General features: G+C 46.2%; 1 protein-coding gene across 1 annotated transcript in view; it reads left to right on the top strand.

The window, feature by feature from the left end:
- The first annotated feature begins 1,751 nt into the window (after positions 1–1,751).
- kcnq4 (potassium voltage-gated channel subfamily Q member 4) overlaps positions 1,752–12,760 on the top strand; it is a 545,719-nt gene continuing 534,710 nt past the window's right edge. Inside the window, exon 1 of the mRNA XM_080211232.1 lies at positions 1,752–2,271. Within this exon, the coding sequence (XP_080067358.1) occupies positions 1,937–2,271 (335 nt within the window). The 5' untranslated portion in view covers positions 1,752–1,936. The remainder of the gene's footprint in view (positions 2,272–12,760) is intronic.

Raw genomic sequence — 12,760 nt, 5'->3', positions numbered from 1 at the left:
ATAGAATAACAGATACCCGGGAGTGAGTTACAGACTGGAATCTAATCGAGGGGTTCGGGGTGGTTTATATACAGAATAACAGATACCCGGGAGTGAGTTACAGACTGGAATCTAATCGAGGGGTTCGGGGTGGTTTATATGGAGAATAACAGATACCCGGGAGTGAGTTACAGACTGGAATCTAATCGAGGGGTTCGGGGTGGTTTATATATAGAATAACAGATACCCGGGAGTGAGTTACAGACTGGAATCTAATCGAGGGGTTCGGGGTGGTTTATATATAGAATAACAGATACCCGGGAGTGAGTTACAGACTGGAATCTAATCGAGGGGTTCGGGGTGGTTTATATATAGAATAACAGATACCCGGGAGTGAGTTACAGACTGGAATCTAATCGAGGGGTTCGGGGTGGTTTATATATAGAATAACAGATACCCGGGAGTGAGTTACAGACTGGAATCTAATCGAGGGGTTCGGGATGGTTTATATGGAGAATAACAGATACCCGGGAGTGAGTTACAGACTGGAATCTAATCGAGGGGTTCGGGATGGTTTATATGGAGAATAACAGATACCCGGGAGTGAGTTACAGACTGGAATCTAATCGAGGGGTTCGGGATGGTTTATATGGAGAATAACAGATACCCGGGAGTGAGTTACAGACTGGAATCTAATCGAGGGGTTCGGGATGGTTTATATGGAGAATAACAAATAGCCAGGTTGAGTTAAGTGCTACTGGCTGCAGTCTTGTACTGAGTATTTTGGGTGGATGGCTTCTCTCTCTCTGCTTTGGAAACAGTGTAAATGAATGGAATCCAGTTATGAGTAGACATGAATTAATATTAGGAACATTGGCATTGTGGCTGGTGAGCACAGTAATGTAGGCCTGTTACTGCAGATGGTGCTATTCCTGGGCAGGCTGCTGGGGCTAATGCAGAGTGACATTGAGTTCCAGTAACTCATGCTGCAGTTTCTGGGGCCGGTCACAGAGCTGGAAGGGGGGTGCAGGAAGTTCCAGAGTTCTCGCAGTGCCCGGCAACGGAATTTCAACAGAATTCACCATTTCCCCCAGAACCAAACCCAGCCTGTAATCTAACCAAAGGTTAAAATATCTCCCCTGCAAGAATTAAAGTACAAAATAAATGCGGAGGTTAAATCAGGGGTTGTGTGGCAATGAGAATTATCTGTGAAATTGGCAGAAATGTGGTCCGTGTCTCTGAGAGTTCAGAATAAAGAGTTTGCAAGGTGAGACGATGTGAGCTTGAACAGTAGGATTGGTGAAAGTGAATTACTGGGAGAAGGGAAAGTGTGTGTTTTTTTGTGTGTAAGCCCAGACGAATCTTTCAATAGTCTCCATCTCTGCTCTCTGTATCTGTCTGAGTGCAGGAAGGGGGGACAGTGAGCTGAGAGATGCCTCATCTGTTCCTTTACCGAAGGCATGTGCTGGTGAAGGAGGAGCAGTGCAACACACACAGCACTGAGAGAGAGGGTGTAAATAGAGGGGGGGGGGGGGGGGAGGGAAGGCGGAGTGTTAGCCAGGAGCTGGCACAGATGGAGGTGGGAGATGTCAGCTTGCAAAGTGGCAGGTGGAGGGGGAGAGAGAGCAGTCTCCAGTCCCGCCAAGTTAAGTCATGTTAAAGTTGGATTTAGTTGTGAGTGCAGAGGCAGAGAGCGCTGTTAGTGTGTCAGGCTCAGCTGCTGAGATCTGTGGCTGAATAAGGTAAAAAGGGAGAGTATTAAACTCCTCATATCCCTCTCTGGACATTTAAACTGCTCCAGGCTGGAAGTGCTTCGCAGTCGGCTGGTTAATTCTCTAACTTTGCCTGTCTATGTTGGGAGGGTTTCCTGGAGCCTGCCCGCTCCCTGGCGGATGGTGAATCCGAGTGGGGTTGCTCCCGGGGGCGGCTGCCGCTCCATCACTCAGTCCCGGCGGAGATGCCCCGGAATCACGCGGATAACGGCGGAGTTGCCGAAGAGAAGCGGGTGGAGCTGGTGGGGCTGACAGCGGTGGAGAGCGGCTCCTCCAGCCCCGGGGACAGGCAGCAGGGCAGCCGCCTGAGGCTGGCCGGGGGAGCCGGCGATGGAGACAGGCTGGCACTGGCCGGGGTGCCCGGGGACAGTGCGCAGAGTGCCCGCGTCGGGCTGCTGGGCAGACCGCTGCCCCTCAAACACGGCAACAAGAGGAATGCCCGCTACCGCAAGCTGCAGAACTGTCTGTACAACGTGCTGGAGAGACCCCGCGGCTGGGCTTTCATTTACCATGCCTTCATGTGAGTACCAGTCTCCACATCACAACACCCCAAAACATCTACTCTGTCAGTGCCACACTGCCCACTGGCACAGAACAGGGAGCAGTCCCTCCCGGAATAACACTCTCATGCTGACAGGATACTTACATCCTATCATCTGATTGCGAATTTATATTACATTGGTTTGCAACGCTTATAAACTCTCCCTGTATTTCTAAGTATATTTAGATATATATTGGATTTAAACATACATGTATTACAGCATGTGCCTGGTGTCTGCAGTTAGTTTGTGTATTATGAGTGAGTTACAGGGACTGAGTTTCTGTATTGTGAGTGTTTGGAGTTACAGGCACTGAGTCTCTGTATTGACAGTGTTTGGAGTTACAGGGATTGAGTTTCTGTGTTGTGAGTGTTTGGAGTTACAGGGATTGAGTTTCTGTATTGTGAGTGTTTGGAGTCATAGGGACTGAGTCTCTGTATTGAGAGTGTTTGGAATTACAGGGATTGAGTTTCTGTATTGAGGTTGTTTGGAGTTACAGGGACTGAGTTTCTGTATTGTGAGTGTTTGGAGTTACATGCACTGAGTCTCTGTATTGACAGTGTTTGGAGTTACAGACACTGAGTTTCTGTATTGTGAGTGTTTGGAGTTACAGGGATTGAGTTTCTGTATTGTGAGTGTTTGGAGTTACAGGGACTGAGCCCCTGTATTGTCAATGTTTGGAGATACAGGGACTGAGTTTCTGTATTGTGAGTGTTTGGAGTTACAGGGACTGAGTCTCTGTATTGAGGGTGTTTGGAGTTACAGGGACTGAGTTTCTGTGTTGTGAGTGTTTGGAGTTACAGGGATTGAGTTTCTGTATTGTGAGTGTTTGGAGTTACAGGGACTGAGCCCCTGTATTGTCAATGTTTGGAGATACAGGGACTGAGTCTCTGTATTGAGGGTGTTTGGAGTTACAGAGATTGAGTTTCTGTATTGTGAGTGTTTGGAGTTACAGGGACTGAGTTTCTGTGTTGTGAGTGTTTGGAGTTACAGGGACTGAGTTTCTGTATTGTGAGTGTTTGGAGTTACAGGGACTGAGTTTCTGTGTTGTGAGTGTTTGGAGTTACAGGGATTGAGTTTCTGTATTGTGGGTGTTTGGAGTTACAGGGACTGAGTTCCTGTATTGAGAGTGTTTGGAGCTACAGACACTGAGTTTCTGTGTTGTGAGTGTTTAGAGTTACAAGGAGGGAGTTTCTGTATTGTGAGTGTTTGGAGTTACAGGGACTGAGTCTCTGTATTGTCAGTGTTTGGGTTACAGGGATTGAGTTTCTGTATTGTGAGTGTTTGGGTTACAGGGATTGAGTTTCTGTATTGTGAGTGTTTGGAGTTACAGGGACTGAGTTTCTGTATTGTCAGTGTTTGGGTTACAGGGATTGAGTTTCTGTATTGTGAGTGTTTGGAGTTACAGGGATTGAGTTTCTATATTGTGAGTGTTGGGAGTTACAGGGATTGAGTTTCTGTATTGTGAGTGTTTGGAGTTACAGAGATTGAGTTTCTGTATTGTGAGTGTTTGGAGTTACAGGGATTGAGTTTCTGTATTGAGAGTGTTTGGAGCTACAGACACTGAGTTTCTGTATTGTGAGTGTTTGGAGTTACAGGGACTGAGTTTCTGTATTGTGAGTGTTGGGAGTTACAGGGATTGAGTTTCTGTATTGTGAGTGTTTGGAGTTACAGACACTGAGTCTCTGTATTGACAGTGTTTGGAGTTACAGGAATTGAGTTTCTGTGTTGTGAGTGTCTGGAGTTACAGGGATTGAGTTTCTGTATTGTGAGTGTTGGGAGTTACAGGGATCGAGTTTCTGTATTGAGGGTGTTTGGAGTTACAGACACTGAGTTTCTGTATTGTGAGTGTTTGGAGTTACAGGGATTGAGTTTCTGTATTGAGGGTGTTTGGAGTTACAGGGATTGAGTGTCTGTATTGTGACTGTTTGGAGTTAAAGGGACTGAGTTCCTGTATTGTGAGTGTTTGGAGTTACAGGGATTGAGTTTCTATATTGTGAGTGTTTGGAGTTACAGGGATTGAGTCTCTGTATTGTGAGTGTTTGGAGTTACAGACACTGAGTTTCTGTATTGTGAGTGTCTGGAGTTACAGGGATTGAGTTTCTGTATTGTGAGTGTTGGGAGTTACAGGGACCGAGTTTCTGTATTGTGAGTGTTTGGAGTTACAGACACTGAGTTTCTGTATTGTGAGTGTTTGGAGTTACAGGGATTGAGTTTCTGTATTGTGAGTGTTTGGAGTTACAGGGATTGAGTTTCTGTATTGTGAGTGTTTGGAGTTACAGGGACTGAGTCTCTGTACTGAGGTTGTTTGGAGTTACAGGGACTGAGTTTCTGTATTGTGAGTGTTTGGAGTTATAGGGATTGAGTTTCTATATTGTGAGTGTTTGGAGTTACAGGGATTGAGTTTCTGTGTTGTGAGTGTCTGGAGTTACAGGGATTGAGTTTCTGTATTGAGGGTGTTTGGAGTTACAGACACTGAGTTTCTGTATTGAGGTTGTTTGGAGTTACAGGGACTGAGTTTCTGTGTTGTGAGTTACAGGGATTGAGTTTCTGTATTGAGGGTGTTTGGAGTTACAGGGATTAAGTTTCTGTATTGAGGTTGTTTGGAGTTACAGGGATTGAGTTTCTGTATTGTGAGTGTTTGGAGTTACAGGGATTGAGTTTCTGTATTGTGAGTGTTTGGAGTTACAGGGACTGAGTTTCTGTATTGTGAGTGTTTGGAGTTACAGGGATTAAGTTTCTGTATTGAGGTTGTTTGGAGTTACAGGGATTGAGTTTCTGTATTGTGAGTGTTGGGAGTTACAGGGATTGAGTTTCTGTATTGTGAGTGTTTGGAGTTACAGGGATTGAGTTTCTGTGTTGTGAGTGTTTGGAGTTACAGGGATTGAGTTTCTGTGTTGTGAGTGTCTGGAGTTACAGGGATTGAGTCTCTGTATTGTGAGTGTTTGGAGTTACAGGGATTGAGTTTCTGTATTGAGGTTGTTTGGAGTTACAGGGACTGAGTTTCTGTATTGTGAGTGTTTGGAGTTACAGGGACTGAGTTTCTGTATTGAGGGTGTTTGGAGTTACAGGGACTGAGTTTCTGTATTGTGAGTGTTTGGAGTTACAGGGATTGAGTCTCTGTATTGTGATTGTTGGGAGTTACAGGGATTGAGTTTCTGTATTGAGGGTGTTTGGAGTTACAGGGACTGAGTTTCTGTATTGTGAGTGTTTGGAGTTACAGGGATTGAGTTTCTGTATTGTGAGTGTTTGGAGTTACAGGGACTGAGTCTCTGTATTGAGGGTGTTTGGAGTTACAGGGACTGAGTTTCTGTATTGAGGTTGTTTGGAGTTACAGGGACTGAGTCTCTGTATTGAGGGTGTTTGGAGTTACAGGGACTGAGTTTCTGTATTGTGAGTGTTTGGAGTTACAGGGACTGAGTTTCTGTATTGAGGGTGTTTGGAGTTACAGGGACTGAGTTTCTGTATTGTGAGTGTTTGGAGTTACAGGGATTGAGTCTCTGTATTGTGAGTGTTGGGAGTTACAGGGATTGAGTTTCTGTATTGAGGGTGTTTGGAGTTACAGGGACTGAGTTTCTGTATTGTGAGTGTTTGGAGTTACAGGGATTGAGTTTCTGTATTGTGAGTGTTTGGAGTTACAGGGACTGAGTCTCTGTATTGAGGTTGTTTGGAGTTACAGGGACTGAGTCTCTGTATTGAGGGTGTTTGGAGTTACAGGGACTGAGTTTCTGTATTGAGGGTGTTTGGAGTTACAGGGACTGAGTCTCTGTATTGAGGGTGTTTGGAGTTACAGGGACTGAGTCTCTGTATTGTGAGTGTTTGGAGTTACAGGGACTGAGTCTCTGTATTGAGGGTGTTTGGAGTTTGATGGGGTATTTCTGTTGTTTAGCGTCTGTCTCTGTTAAGCGGCTGTGTCGCCACTGATGTTTAATTATTGTTTTTGTACAGCGTCAAATTTAACGAAATTATCTTCAAGTATTTATTGCAAATCACCCGTAAAATGTAAATTGTGAATGTTAAATTGAGTTTGAAAATGTAAGATCGCAGTGTTCTGGAACTATTTCCAACAGTCAGAGCTCGGATCCAAACCTTTTCTCTCCGGGCTTTTGGGGATAATGCTCCCAGACTGATAGGCAGTAACAGAGGGTTCGCTCGGCACATTGCCTTAAAACAGCCGCTTGACAAGGTCCAAACACACCAGCTGAGTTCAGCACTGACTTTCTATATGTGAGAGAAATCCATTCGGCGGCTGTGTGAGCCTGAAAGAAATGTGTGCATTTTAATCCACGCTGGTATGTGCCAAGCTCTGAACTGGCGTGAATTTCAATCCCATCAGTTGGTGGGTTGTCCTCCGGGCCAGAAATAAACCGGGGACCTCATCCACAGCTATGTTTGTGCAGGTTGGACTATTTAATATTCCACTGGGGCTGGAAATAGCTCCGTGTTCCTTCAAATAGGATCAGAATATCTCAATATAACTCCTCTGGTCAGTCACCCCCAACCCCCCAACAGATAAAAACATCCTCCAAGCAATGTTCAATTTGGGGTAATTCTAGTGAAGCAGGGCTGAGATGGGGGCTCACACACCTTACTACCAAAACTTAAAGAAATGGAAGAGCAAAGTGCTTGTTGAGAAAGAGATAAAGCCGTACAGAGAGGAAATTGCTGACACTTTACAAATCCAGTAGAGGCTCAGGGGGATATTTAATGGGACAAGGCTGTACCCCTGAGCATTCGTGTTCCTGCAGAGAAGTCCCTGTTTCACTGGGTGTGACACAGGCTGCAGGATCTTTACATTGACCAGGAGTCACCGGCTTGTTACAATTGTCACTGAGTTCCTGTATGGTGAGTGTTGGATTACAGAGACTGAGTTTCTGTGTTGTGAGTGGGTTATGGGGACTGATTTGTCACTGTGCCCACACTTGCCCATGCTCACACTCACCCATTCCCACACTTGCCCCTGCCCACATTCACCTCTGCCCACGCTCACCCCTGACCATATTTGCCCATTCCCTCACTCGTCCCTGCCCACACTTACCCCTGCCACACTCGCCCATTCCCACACTCACCCCAGCTCACACTCGCCCCTGCTCACACTCGCCCATTCCCACACTCACCCCTGCCACACTCGCCCATTCCCACACTCACCTCTGCCACACTCGCCCATTCCCTCATTCACCCCTGCCCACACTCACCCCTGCCCACACTCACCCCTGCCCACACTCACCCCTGCCCACACTCGCCCCAGCTCACACTCGCCCCTGCTCACACTTGCCCATTCCCACACTCACCCCTGCCACACTCGCCCATTCCCACACTCACCCCTGCCACACTCGCCCATTCCCACACTCACCTCTGCCACACTCGCCCATTCCCTCATTCACCCCTGCCCACACTCACCCCTGCTCACACTCGCCCCTGCCCACACTCACCCCTGTCCACACTCGCCCCTGCTCACACTCGCCCCTGCCCACACTCGCCCCTGCCCACACTCACCCGTGCCCACACTCACCCCTGTCCACACTCACCCCTGCTCACACTCGCCCCTGCCCACACTCGCCCATTCCCACACTCACCCCTGTCCACACTCGCCCCTGCTCACACTCGCCCCTGCCCACACTCACCCGTGCCCACACTCACCCGTGCCCACACTCACCCCTGCCCACACTCACCCCTGTCCACACTCACCCCTGCCCACACTCGCCCCTGCCCACACCCGCCCCTGCCCACACTCGCCCATCCCACACTCACCCCTGCCCACACTCACCCCTGTCCACACTCACCCCTGCCCACACTCACCCCTGCCCACACTCACCCCTGCCCACACTCACCCCTGTCCACACTCACCCCTGCCCACACTCACCCCTGCCCACACTCACCCGTGCCCACACTCGCCCCTGCCCACACTCGCCCATTCCCACACTCACCCCTGCCCACACTCGCCCATTCCCACACTCACCCCTGCCCACACTCGCCCATTCCCACACTCACCCCTGCCCACAGTCACCTGTGCCCTGACAACTGCTCATGGACTTACCTGAGAGAATGGAGATGCTACCATAAACACGCATCGAACATCTATAACCAACAATCTGTCTCAGTTATTAAATGTTATGAGAATGACAATGACAGTGGGATTTTTTCTGCTAACCCAGCCATCCTGTAACCCTTTGTGAGCTCATGGGACCACTTGAAATCCAAGACAGAGCATTGGTTTCCAGAGCGCCCTTTCCCCTCTGGGATCCCCTGCTCTGGGTCTAATGGGATCACCGTGTCTTGTTTTCTGCCTGAGAGAGTCCAGCATGAAGCACTTTAATGCAGTTTAAACTGGGGTGCTGGTGGGAGATGATGCTGGGTGGGTCAGCAGGAACAATGTGAAGGTTTCACTTTGAGAAATTGAAGATTTTACAGTGATGATATTCCAGCTGCATTTTGAGGTGGAGAATGTTCGAAAGCCAAGAAACTTCTTTTTACCGTATTACATAGATTTCAGAGCACAAAACAGGCTATTCAGTCTGATCTGGGCCACCGTTTATTCTCCACTTTTTACCTTCTTTTTGCCGTATTACATAGATTTCAGAGCACAAAACAGGCTATTCAGTCTGATCTGGGCCACCGTTTATTCTCCACTTTTTACCTTCTTTTTACCGTATTACATAGATTTCAGAGCACAAAACAGGCTATTCAGTCTGATCTGGGCCACCGTTTATTCTCCACTTTTTACCTTCTTTTTACCGTATTACATAGATTTCAGAGCACAAAACAGGCTATTCAGTCTGATCTGGGCCACCGTTTATTCTCCACACAAATATCCTCCCATCGGTTGTCGTTTACTTTAAGAACACATCTTTCTACTTTTTATATGTCTTTTTATACTTTTATACTTTGTTTATGTGTTGAGTATAGGGCTAACGGGAGGACTCTGAATAGTGTGGATGAACAGAGGGATCTAGGTGTATGTGTACATAGATCCCTGAAAGTTGGGAATCAAGTAGATAAGGTTGTTAAGAAGGCATACGGTGTCTTGGCATTTATTGGTAGGGGGATTGAATTTAGGAGTCGCAGCATCATGTTGCAACTGTACAAAACTGGTCGGCGCAACATCGTGGGCCGAAGGTCCTGTTCTGCACTGTAATGTTCTATGTTCTATGTTCTATATCTTTCTATTCTCTTTTTCCTCACGTTTATTGACCTTCCCCTCCAATGCAGCTGTTTTTCACCTCCAGTACTTCCTGTGGTCGAGAATTTCATATTCTTAGAGCTCATTGAGTAAAGATTTTCTCCTGAATTATTTATTGAGCTTATTCGTTTTAATCTTAGAGACACAAGGACTGATTAGGGACAGTCAGCATGGCTTTGTGAGTGGAAAATCATGTCTCACAAATTTGATTGAGTTTTTTGAAGGGGTAACCAAGAAGGTAGATAGGGCAGTGCAGCTGATGTTGTCTACATGGACTTTAGCAAGGCCTTTGACAAGGTACCGCATAGTAGGTTGTTGCATAAAGTTAAATCTCACAAGATAGGGGTATCTAAATGGATACAAAATTGGCTTCTTGACAGATGTTTTTCAAACTGGAGGCTTGTGACCAGTGACGTGCCTCTGGAATCAGTGCTGGGTCCAGTGTTATTTGTCAGTTATATTAATGGTTTGGATGAGAATATAGGAGGCATGGTTAGTAAGTTTGCAGATGACACTAAGATTGGTGGTACAGTGGACAATGAAGAAAGTTATCTCTGATTGCAATGGGATCTTGATCAATTGGGCCAGTAGGCTGACGAATGGCAGATGGAGTTTAATTTAGGTAAATGCATTTTGTTTGATTGAACCAGGGCAGGACTTACTCAGCTAATGGTCTGGCATTGGGGAGTGTTACAGAACAAAAAGGTCTCAGGGTACAAGTTCATAGCTCCTTGAAATTGGAGTCACAGGTGGACAGAGTGGTGAAGAAGGCATTCGGCATGCTTGGTTTCATTGGTCAGAACATTGAATACAGGAGTTGGGACGTCTTGTTGAAGTTGTACAAGACATTGATAAGGCCACACTTGGAATACTGTGTGCAGTTCTGATGCTACTGGGACTTGATGGTTTGAGTTATAAGGAGAGGCTGGATAGACCTGAGCTTCTTTCTCTGGAGTGTAGAAGACTGAGGGGTCATCTATAAAATAATGAGGGCACAAATCAGCGAGATAGTCAATATCTTTTCCCAAAGGAAGGGGAATTTAAAACTAGAGTACATAGATTTAAGGTGAGGGGGAGAGATTCAGAAGTGCCCAGAGGGGCAATTTTTTCACACAGAGGGTGGTGAGTGTCTGGAACAAGCTGCCAGAAGTGGTAGTAGAGGTGGCTACAATTTTGCCTTTTAAAAAGCATTTAGACAGTCACATGGGTAAGTTGGGTATAGAGGGATATGGGCTAAATGTGGGCAATTGGGATTAGCTTTGGAGTTTAAAAAAAAGGGAAAAGTTGAGCTGAAGGGCCATGCTGTAAACGTCTTTGACTCTATTTTATATTCGTGGCCCTTTAGACCTAGAATTGAAACTTATTTTGTCAACAAATGCCATGGTTTTGGAATGGATCATTTGTGTAGGTCAAAGAGATTCCTAAACATTAAAGATAGTGAATAACGAACACCGTATTTCATTCTTCTTATCTCCTATCTGCTCACAAATGGGCAAAATTCAGGAATAAAAATTTTAAAAATCTCTGACCATTTTCCAGATGCCCTGCCATTTGCCAAGTAGAAGATTATATCAGAGGACAAGTTATACAGTGCACCTTTAAAACCTCTAATTTGAACAGCGACAGAACTCTGGCCTTTTTGCACTCTGAGGAGGACTCGTCAAATTGGTCCCAAGGAAGAGGTCAAGAAATGTGATAGCATCACATCCACCCAGGCTTGATAAACCTGTGAAAGATGCAGCAAGCAGTCTGAAAGAATGAAGATGTGTTTTGGAGGAAGGGTCTGGTGGGGAATGTGTCTTTGGAGGGAAGGATTACCATTCTCCAAGGGATAGATTTTTCAGGCTGAATCATCTCTCACCGGCTCTTAAATTTCTCACGTTCCAACTGATTTATCAAAGGTTAGGAAACTGATCAAAGCTCAGGGATCTCCAGTGTAGTGGATCGAGAGAATCCATGTCAAAAGTTCAATGCAGAATGATTTGAAATAAAGTAGAATTGTTACTTCATCTGATCAGATTGTTCTTGAGCTGCACAATGGGGATTTAGAGTCAGAGGGGATGTGTCTGACTTACTCATCATGGTGAGTTCATATTGTTGCAAAAACAATCAAAAGTGGCTGTGTCAGTGTGTCTGTGTGTGTCAGTGTGTCTGTGTTAGAGTGTCTGTGTGTGTCAGTGAGTGTGTCCATGTCAGAGTGTCTGTGTGTGTCAGTGAGTGTGTCCGTGTCAGAGTGTCTGTGTGTGTCAGTGAGTGTGTATGTCAGAGTGTCTGTGTGTCAGTGAGTGTGTATGTGTTAGAGTGTCTGTGTGTGTCAGTGAGTGTGTATGTGTCAGAGTGTCTGTGTGTCAGTGAGTGTGTATGTGTCAGAGTGTCTGTGTGTCAGTGAGTGTGTATGTGTTAGAGTGTCTGTGTGTCAGTGAGTGTGTATGTGTTAGAGTGTCTGTGTGTCAGTGAGTGTGTATGTGTCAGAGTGTCTGTGTGTCAGTGAGTGTGTATGTGTCAGAGTGTCTGTGTGTCAGTGAGTGTGTATGTGTCAGAGTGTCTGTGTGTCAGTGAGTGTGTATGTGTCAGAGTGTCTGTGTGTCAGTGAGTGTGTGTGTGTCAGAGTGTCTGTGTGTCAGTGAGTGTGTGTGTGTCAGAGTGTCTGTGTGTCAGTGAGTGTGTGTGTGTCAGAGTGTCTGTGTGTCAGTGAGTGTGTATGTGTCAGAGTGTCTGTGTGTCCGTGAGTGTGTGTGTTTCAGAGTGTCTGTGTGTCAGTGAGTGTGTGTGTGTCAGAGTGTCTGTGTGTCAGTGAGTGTGTATGTGTTAGAGTGTCTGTGTGTCAGTGAATGTGTATGTGTTAGAGTGTCTGTGTGTCAGTGAGTGTGTATGTGTTAGAGTGTCTGTGTGTGTCAGTGAGTGTGTATGTGTTAGAGTGTCTGTGTGTGTCAGTGAGTGTGTATGTGTTAGAGTGTCTGTGTGTGTCAGTGAGTGTGTGTGTGTCAGAGTGTCTGTGTGTGTCAGTGAGTGTGTATGTGTCAGAGTGTCTGTGTGTGTCAGTGAGTGTGTGTGTGTCAGAGTATCTGTGTGAGTCAGTGAGTGTGTATGTGTCAGTGTGCCTGTATGAGTGTGTATGTATGTGTATCAGTGAGTGTGTGTGTGTCAGTGAGTGTGTATGTGTTAGAGTGTCTGTATGAGAGTGTATGTATGTGTATCAGTGAGTGTGTGTGTCAGTGAGTGTGTATGTGTTAGAGTGTCTGTATGAGAGTGTATGTATGTGTATCAGTGAGTGTGTGTGTGTCAGTGAG

Source organism: Carcharhinus amblyrhynchos, chromosome 24 (assembly GCF_965287045.1).
Source record: "Carcharhinus amblyrhynchos chromosome 24, sCarAmb.v2.hapA, whole genome shotgun sequence".
Lineage (NCBI taxonomy): Eukaryota > Metazoa > Chordata > Chondrichthyes > Carcharhiniformes > Carcharhinidae > Carcharhinus > Carcharhinus amblyrhynchos.
Note: the sequence above shows the minus strand (reverse complement) of the source record. Positions and strands in the feature narration are given on the sequence as shown.